The sequence below is a fragment of the Sinocyclocheilus anshuiensis genome, unplaced genomic scaffold (genome assembly GCF_001515605.1).
Source record: "Sinocyclocheilus anshuiensis isolate Anshui unplaced genomic scaffold, SAMN03320099.WGS_v1.1 scaffold1003, whole genome shotgun sequence".
NCBI classification, from domain to species: Eukaryota; Metazoa; Chordata; class Actinopteri; order Cypriniformes; family Cyprinidae; genus Sinocyclocheilus; species Sinocyclocheilus anshuiensis.
Window position 1 is genome coordinate 1831242 of NW_015542495.1, and position 8357 is coordinate 1839598.

Sequence of the window (8357 nt, forward strand, 5' to 3'; positions counted from 1 at the left end):
GTATATATATATATATATATATATATATATATATATATATATTATATATAGCTTTTAATCCATTAGTATTTTATGCTGTTGTTGCATAAAGCTATTTGATAAAGTTTACTACTGTTACTATTTTTGGATGTCAGTTTTCACAACGCTTTTTATATGTGCTTTATATTTTGATTACAGCAAATTGTATAACAGTGGTTGTTTTGTTACATCTGACATTGTGATCTTTACTGTGTATCATAAATTGTTAAAGTGTAATATTTTCATAATGATCATTTTAATTTTCCATTAGTTTTTTTTTTTTTACATTTTGAAAATTTTTTTTATCCATGATTACACATTTAAGTGACACAAATTTTCCCCCATATTATTGAGGCCTGCATTACAGAAATATCAAAGTTTTTTTTATTTTTTTTAATCTTGGAAATAAAGATAAATCTTTACTAATGTTAAGCTTTCCATACTTTTACCCATTACTAATACCAGTAAAAGCATGTCTGATCAATTATTCATCAATACAACTATGCAATCTAGAATATCCATATATCTCTACATTAACACACCTCAGCATTGCCCATGACCTTCTCCCTGACACTGCCCTAGACAGCTGGAATCTGTGTCACAAAAGAGAGGTGACGTTTGGAGGAAAGCGTGTTGACCTGAGGATTATGTCTGCGACAAGTGGCTGGTGTCTGTCTCTCAGACGCAGACCTTGGAATTGGCAGTAATCCTCCAGAGGGCACCCTCATCACCCCGATCGTGATCCTCAACACCTCCATCACCTAAATATGAGAACAATGACATTCAGCTGCTTTAGGATTCATTACAGACTAATGTGGGAACACATACTTAATATAAAACATTTTGCAACTTATTGAATATAAAACCGATAGTTCCAGATGTGGATGCTGCTTGGCAGACGGATCTCAAAGGTCACTTCTCTTTCATCAAACTTGGTTCCAGATGTATTTTAATAATTTCCTCATCACATAATCTTTAAATAAAAGTTCTAAGCCATAATAGATCAGACATAAAACAGTACATATGAGTTATCGGTTTTTGCAAAGGAACTCTTCATATACTGTTAATTTATCAAGGAAAACTTATTACCTTTTGACAAAAAAAAATAAATAAATAAAAAAAATGAAACACTGCCACCCAGTGTCCAAAATTCCAAGATTTGCTTGTGCTGCCACATTGTACATAAATCATGTTTTATTGCCTTATATAAGCTAATTAAAATTAATGGCATCGTTTGTTATTATTTGCCAAACCTCATCATTTGATCAATTAAATGACCTGTGAGAAGATACTGGCTGTAGGTGCAACTCTGCTAACAACCACACTGTAGACTATGGCCAACAGTCTGTCAAGAGGAAAGGCTTCGGTCCCAACAGATGGTTACTACTCTGCAGCAAAAAGACAAAACAGAGGGAAAAAATATATATAGATGACGTTACTAAACCTGCAGGAAGAACAGTGATGAACAATAAGCAACAGTAGCAACTTCTCACCTTCTCATGTTTCTTCAAGAAATTAGTCTCTCTTGTTTTCCCGTGACTCCGAAGCAAAGACAAGCCTTTTTTTTAGTGATCACATAATTCACGAAGGTGCAGTCATGATTCAGTAAGATCTCGTGATAGTATGTAGATAATAAAGAAAAGATCAGAATGCTCCGATACACCTTGAGGAAGAAGCGGCGATCTGTGCGAGCAGAGTTAAAGGAAGCCAGGTAAGCAGCAATCAGAAGAAACTTGGAATAATACGGCAGCTCTATGTGAGCATGTGCTGATAAACCTACAGGAGGAGGAAAAGACTTCTCACTGGATGATATTAGCAAAGGAAATGGATTTCCAAAGATACAGATAAAATAAAAAATGACCGTCTACAAACTGATTCAGTTTGCTATTAACTTTTTTTTAAATTAAGATTTATTAAATGTTTAAGTAGATTTATATCTACTTGTAAAAAATACTGTAGTAACAACATTACAGGTTCATTTTTAATTTTAGATAATGCTTTAAGTATTATGGCCTATCAATTAACTTATGATTACTTATTATGGAAATAATATAATTTGTGTAGGCTATATACTATGAATATATATTCAGTGTGACGCTCATTTGCATGTTATTTAAAATTCAATTAAAATGCATAACAGTTTAAATTCATTTCAAATGTAATTTTAGAGTGCTTTTTGACCCACTTAAGTAGGACTTGAGTACATCTTTATATATAAATTCATAATTCTACTGTCTTTGAAATATGGGTAAATGTACTGCAGAACTGACAAGCATTTATGCTAAACTAAAATATACTTTAATGTCATTTCTATTGAAACCTGTAATTAATTTACTTAAATATGTGTAATTACACATTTGTAATGATGAAATTGCAATTTAGTACATCTAAAATATATTAATATAGAATAACATGAGTTATTATAATCAAGTACTTTTAGTGTTTGGTGATATCCTTTTTATAACTACAGTATTACAAAGTGCATTTTAAGTGTAATTAAGTGTACGAAACAGCCATAAAAGTGTACTCTTTAAGTACACTTACGTGACCTTACATTTAATTAATATTACATTATCAGCAAATACACCTTTTTATTATACTTTCAATATGCAATTAAGATCGAATCAAACACACTTATTTTTTATAAGGGTTGTTCAAATCCCTAACCATTAGTATAATAATAACAACAACAACAACAACAATGCAGATGATACTGGCCTTAACAAACACACCACTATCAAATTATTGTGAAATATGACTCATCAGGGCAGCCCATCAGCTTATGTGTGGTCAGAGGGTCGATATATGTAGAAATCTTGGCAGTCTATCCTAGAAAAGCACTGGAACCAGTTTTTAGCAGCCCTATCCACTGCCAGCAGATGGTCCATGAGGGCATGACTGAGGCCCTGAGACTAAGGCCTGTCTGAACACAAAGAGTGCGTGTGTCTGTCTGTGTACCTCTGAGGGTCGTGGCCGCCTTCTTGTCCATCTGCTGCTGCTCCCATTGCATGCTGATTGAAATAAACCAGAACACACAAACACTCAGAGACTGATGTGACACACAGCTCAAGCACTCAGAAATCACACAGCACACTAACAGACCTGGACACCTCTCGGAGGTAAACCGTCTGCATGGCTCTCTGCAGATGGGGCTCAGTGTTTTTCCATAACTTGTGAATATCACTCTCTTTGGCTGAAGGAAGCAAGAAAAGATTTCAAACACCGTACTGACACAAAAAAAAGGAGTTTATTAGATTTAGAGGGGTCATATGATGCGATTTCAATTTTTCCTTTCTCTTTGGAGTGTTACAAGCTCTTGGTGCATAAAGAAGATCTGTAAAGTTGCAAAGACTAAAGTCTCAAATCCAAAGAGATATTCTTTATAAAAGTTCAGAGTCAGCCACGCCTACCTAAAACTGCTCATTCTAACACGCCCCCACATGTCTACGTCACGATGTGGGAAGATTTGCATAACGCCGCCCAAATGTTCACGCAAAGAAAGAAGGCGTAACTTTTATCCTCGCTGTAGTATTGCGAATCCGCCGGCTACAGTCAATGTCTTACTTATTTTACATTTAGTATAAACACTTTTACTCAAAGCAACTTTCAATACACTTACTACAGCAATAATTCTTCTGAAGAAATCTGAATTCACGCTGGTATTAAAACAAGATTTTCAATCACTACTGCAATCACTTTTAAAGGCTGGAATACACTACAAGTCTTTTAAAACTCAAGGTATCATACACTTGCCTACTTTGTAAATGGTTACAGAGAAAAACTAGTCTTCATAAACTACAAGACTAAAGATCCACACACTACCAGTTGTTTCAAACACAACAAACGCATGCAGAAACATGTGCCTCCTTTCTAGAAATCACGACATCAAGCGAAAATAATGTATGTTTAATAATACATGTTTGATATCCTCAGACTGGATAGATTAATAGTCTGGAGTCTGTGTCCATCATTCACTATGAAATTTTCAGTGACAAACTGCACAAAATCTGCAGACTGGTTCTGATTTTCACCAACTACTGTTGACACTTCAAACTGTAAATTGGGGCAAAAGTTGTGTAGTGCATGCCATAAATAAACACTTTTACAGGTTTTAGAAACCACAATCCGTAAACGGCGATTGAGTGCCGCACAACTTGGCTGTAATGTGATTGGTTATTAAAGCACACGTAATCCAAGTTGACCGTTACGCTTTCTCCAATAGTAAGTAAACCACAATCCGTAAACGGCGATTGAGTGCCGCACAACTTGGCTGTAATGTGATTGGTTATTAAGGCACACGTAATCCAAGTTGACCGTTACGCTTTCTCCAATAGTAAGTAATACAGACCCTCTTATCTCCCTATAGAAACCCCTTGCCCAAATACCCACACTTGCGGTCTTGGCCACTTGAGAGTGCAAACGCGTGGCAGGAAGTAAGTGCATAAGACTGTCCCAAGTCTTCAAAACGCCAAAGTGCAGTGCCCTTAAAACACACTAAATCCACACTATTGCTCCGGAGCGCTATTCGAGGCTTAGTGTATCCCATTATGCATCATGTTCTGGAAATAAATCATGAGACTTTTCGCCGAGATCTCGCAAAAGGTCACGGAAACCTTTCCAATATAAGTTAAATATTAATATAACAGGCTAATTAGATATTTTATAATTTAGTAGAAAAACAAAGTGTTGCACGTTTTATTGATGCAAAGATGAGTAGTGGTGGTATTTATTTTGTTCAACATTTGCAACTGCTTTTTATCACTTAATCAGAAGCACCAAAAATGTATTTGTGTCATCTGTTATAGGGACTAATGAACAGACATTTAGAAGCTGATTTTAAAATGCAAAGTATTTAAAACAAAATAAAGCTATGTAAACGCTTGCATTTTTACAACGCTATAAGTGTGTCCCATCAAGTAATGAAAAGTTCAACACACACTTGGGCCAAATACAGGAAATATGTCATATAAGTAGTCAAGTGGTCAAGTGCAAAGACTGCAAGTGTGGGTATTTGGACAAAGCATAAGACAATCTCTGTTCTTACCTCCAAGTCTTTCATGATGGAGAGCACCACATGACTCTTTCCTGTTGCTCTGTGGCCATAGCTGAAGATTGAAGGATAACTGTATTGATCTGGCTGTTAACAGACAGCGAAACCACAGCTCACATTAACTGCAGACATGTTGTGTGTGTGTGTAACTTGGCTTGATATTTAACAATAACAATATCACACACAGTTGAAAGACGCTTGTTTTTAGTAGCTCCTAATTGAAGAATCACCTATGTTTAACTTTTTAATTGAATAACAAGCATATAAGCAATATAACCATCTTTAATAAAATAAATAAATAAAAATGTAGGTATTTAACACCTGTCTCATGAGTGACAGCAGTGACTTCAGCTGTGTCTCTCTGCATGGCAGTCAGTCAGCCAGAGAGCGCAGTGTGTCCTCAGGATAACCGGGACACTGCAGTGTCACAGACATGCTCTGATCATAATAAAACATATGTATTAGTGTCATGTTAAAAAAAAGAACCGTATGTTGCATATCAGACTAGAGTTTCAGATGATAAGAAACGGTTCAAAAGCGAAACGTGCTTGCACTGAGAAAAAGTACGTTAACGTAACGGCGCTGAACGAACCGGTCTTTAAACTTAATCTTACACGCTAAACAACACAGAAACCCGACGCACAGACATTCATCCGATGCATATACATAACCAATTAATAACCAAAACTGCAAGAACACACTGTGAATAATATTTACACGCGTTCAAACCAACAAACCGCTTCGTTATGCGGTCACTAATCAAAACAAGCACCAGAAATACGTTATACGTTACTTGAGCAGATGTTTTTCATGAGAAACGAAGAGTTTTATTTTCAGTTTTTGAGGTACAGTGAACCTTCCCTGCAGGATAAACTTCACATCACTTTCCCCGCGCGGTTCACGGAGGACGTCACGACGAGCCCGCGTCATTTCCGGACAAGGGTCTGGGATTTGTAGTTCTTAATGTTTTAAATCCTAACGCTCTTGAATTAAATTTTTAAACGTTTAAAAGCGAGAATCTATAGTATCGTCAGCCTGAAAGCCAACAGAGACACAGGTAAATCTGGATAAAATTTTAGGGAATATATGTATTCTCCAGGCATGCAAGCGTCTCTCCGTCTGCTATGAGGAGAGGAGTGACAGACGCAGACTGAATAACGTTATTCGGGTGTGACAGAAATCTGCGCTGTTCGATCGAGCGCGTCTCATTGAGATCCACACGCGCGGCATGACTCTCATCGCAGCGTTTATTTACTCAGACGACATCACTGTGGTCAGGTGTAATGTGTTTTATTGCTCTGAGATGTGCGCACGGGATTAAATCGGATGGAGCAGCGGTACGCCGTTAAGCCAGTAACCGAGAGGAGAGCGATATTTGCGTTACATCTGAGAAGAATGGACACGCAAAATATGATGCAGTGCAAGTGTCGTCATCTGAACATCTGTTATTTCTGTTAAACGCAATAGCACAGCAAGATTTATCACGGATAGTCCTTGTTGTAGCCTCATGGAAACAACCCTTTGGACTGTATAAGGTAGATTATTGTTTATATAAATATATATTTCAATAGATAAATGTCTTCAGTCTCATAAGGTTTGAGTATTCGCAAACCATCCAAGTATTATTAATTTATTCGGGTCATCATTAAGTATTCATACTGACATTTCCGTTGGGAATATTATCTCTGATGCACCGGAATGCGTCTTCTTCATATGAGCTGTGTCTTCATATGAGTTTAGTCATTATTTTTGCTGTCCCAAGAGTGATTATTCACCTTAATGAGATTGCTTGGCTGAATGATGCGGATGCATAGAGGCTGAATGAGAAGAGAGCTGGAAGAGAACATCATTGGACGAATCACTGTGACATCTGGCGCTAAAACTGCTTAGTCTGTCGCAACATCTGTGAGCTGTTCTGTCTGTACTTGAGTTTTTAGGTGGCACCCCAGGCAACATCCAAAGAGGACCAAGTTCGGATTGAAACCACAGAGGACCAAAGTATAAACTAAATGCAGAGTGGACTGAGTCTGGACTGAATTCATAAAAGTTTCAACCCCGACACGATCTGATTCCAGACAGGACCTGGATCCAGTCTCAATCTAGATAGGATCTGAATCCAGACTGAATCCTTAAAGGACCTGAGTGCAGTGTGAACTCACAGTGTATCTAAATCCAAATTGAATCCAGATTTAACCTAGATCTAGACTTCATCCAGATCTAACCAGAATCCAGTATCAATCCAAATAGGATCTGAATCCAGAAAGGACCTAAATCTGGACTGAATCCAGACTAGACATTGAATCTAGATTCAATCCAGATCGCACCAGAATTCAGACTCAATTCAGATAGGAGCTTAATCCAGTTAGGACTGAGTGCAGTTTGAATCCACCGTGGATCTGAGTCCAAACTGAATCCAGGTAGAACCTAAATCTAGATTAATTCCAGATTGGACCAGAATTCAGACTCAATTCCGATAGGAGCTCAATCCAGATCGCACCAGAATTCAGACTCAATTCAGATAGGAGCTCAATCCAGATAGAACTGAGTGCAGTTTGAATCCACTGTGGATCTGAGTCCAAACTGAATCCACATAGAACCTTAAGCTAGATTCAATCCAGATCGGACCAGAATTCAGACTCAATTCAGATAGGAGCTCAATCCAGATAGAACTGAGTGCAGTTCAAATCCACTGTGGATCTGAGTCCAAACTGAATCGGGGTGGAACCTTAATCTAGATTCAGTCCAGATAGGATTTAGGCCTAAGAACTGAATCCAGACTAAATAGAGGTTGAACCTAATCATCCATAGGGAACCTGAGTCCTATTTGAATCCATAAAGTACTGAATCCATCTATGATCCCTGGGACACCTGCAGCGATGCTCCCAGCCACGGAAGCAGCCAAGATCTACCAGACCAACTATGTCAGGAACTCTCGTGCCATCGGGGTCCTGTGGGCCATCTTCACCATCCTCTTCGCCATCGTCAACGTGGTATGTTTTGTTCAGCCCTACTGGATCGGGGATGGCATGGACACGCCACAGGCTGGCTACTTTGGCCTCTTTCACTACTGCATAGGGAGCGGGAGCGGAGTGTCCCGGGACCTGACGTGCCAGGGGAGCTTCACAGAGTTTAGCTCCATCCCATCTAGCGCCTTCAAAGCTGCATCCTTCTTCATTGGGATGTCCATGGTGCTGGTCCTCTCCTGCATCGGCTGCTTCGCCTTCTTCTTCTTCTGCAGTACAGCCACTGTGTATAAGATCTGCGGATGGATGCAGCTGGCAGCAGGTGA

At 38.4% G+C, this 8357-nt stretch overlaps 1 protein-coding gene and 1 long non-coding RNA gene across 2 annotated transcripts in view; one reads left to right on the forward strand and one right to left on the reverse strand.

The window, feature by feature from the left end:
- Nucleotides 1-1517: 1517 nt before the first annotated feature.
- On the reverse strand, nucleotides 1518-3202 carry LOC107694158 (uncharacterized). Its single transcript, XR_001634825.1, has 3 exons — nucleotides 3121-3202; nucleotides 2977-3029; nucleotides 1518-1794 (listed from the first exon to the last, which is right to left on the reverse strand). It is a non-coding gene; the product is annotated as an uncharacterized LOC107694158 (long non-coding RNA).
- A 3010-nt stretch (nucleotides 3203-6212) lies between these two features.
- LOC107694191 (lipoma HMGIC fusion partner-like 3 protein) overlaps nucleotides 6213-8357 on the forward strand; it is a 47982-nt gene continuing 45837 nt past the window's right edge. The window contains exon 1 of the mRNA XM_016493830.1: nucleotides 6213-8353. Coding sequence (XP_016349316.1) covers nucleotides 7921-8353 — 433 coding nt within the window. The 5' untranslated portion in view covers nucleotides 6213-7920. The remainder of the gene's footprint in view (nucleotides 8354-8357) is intronic.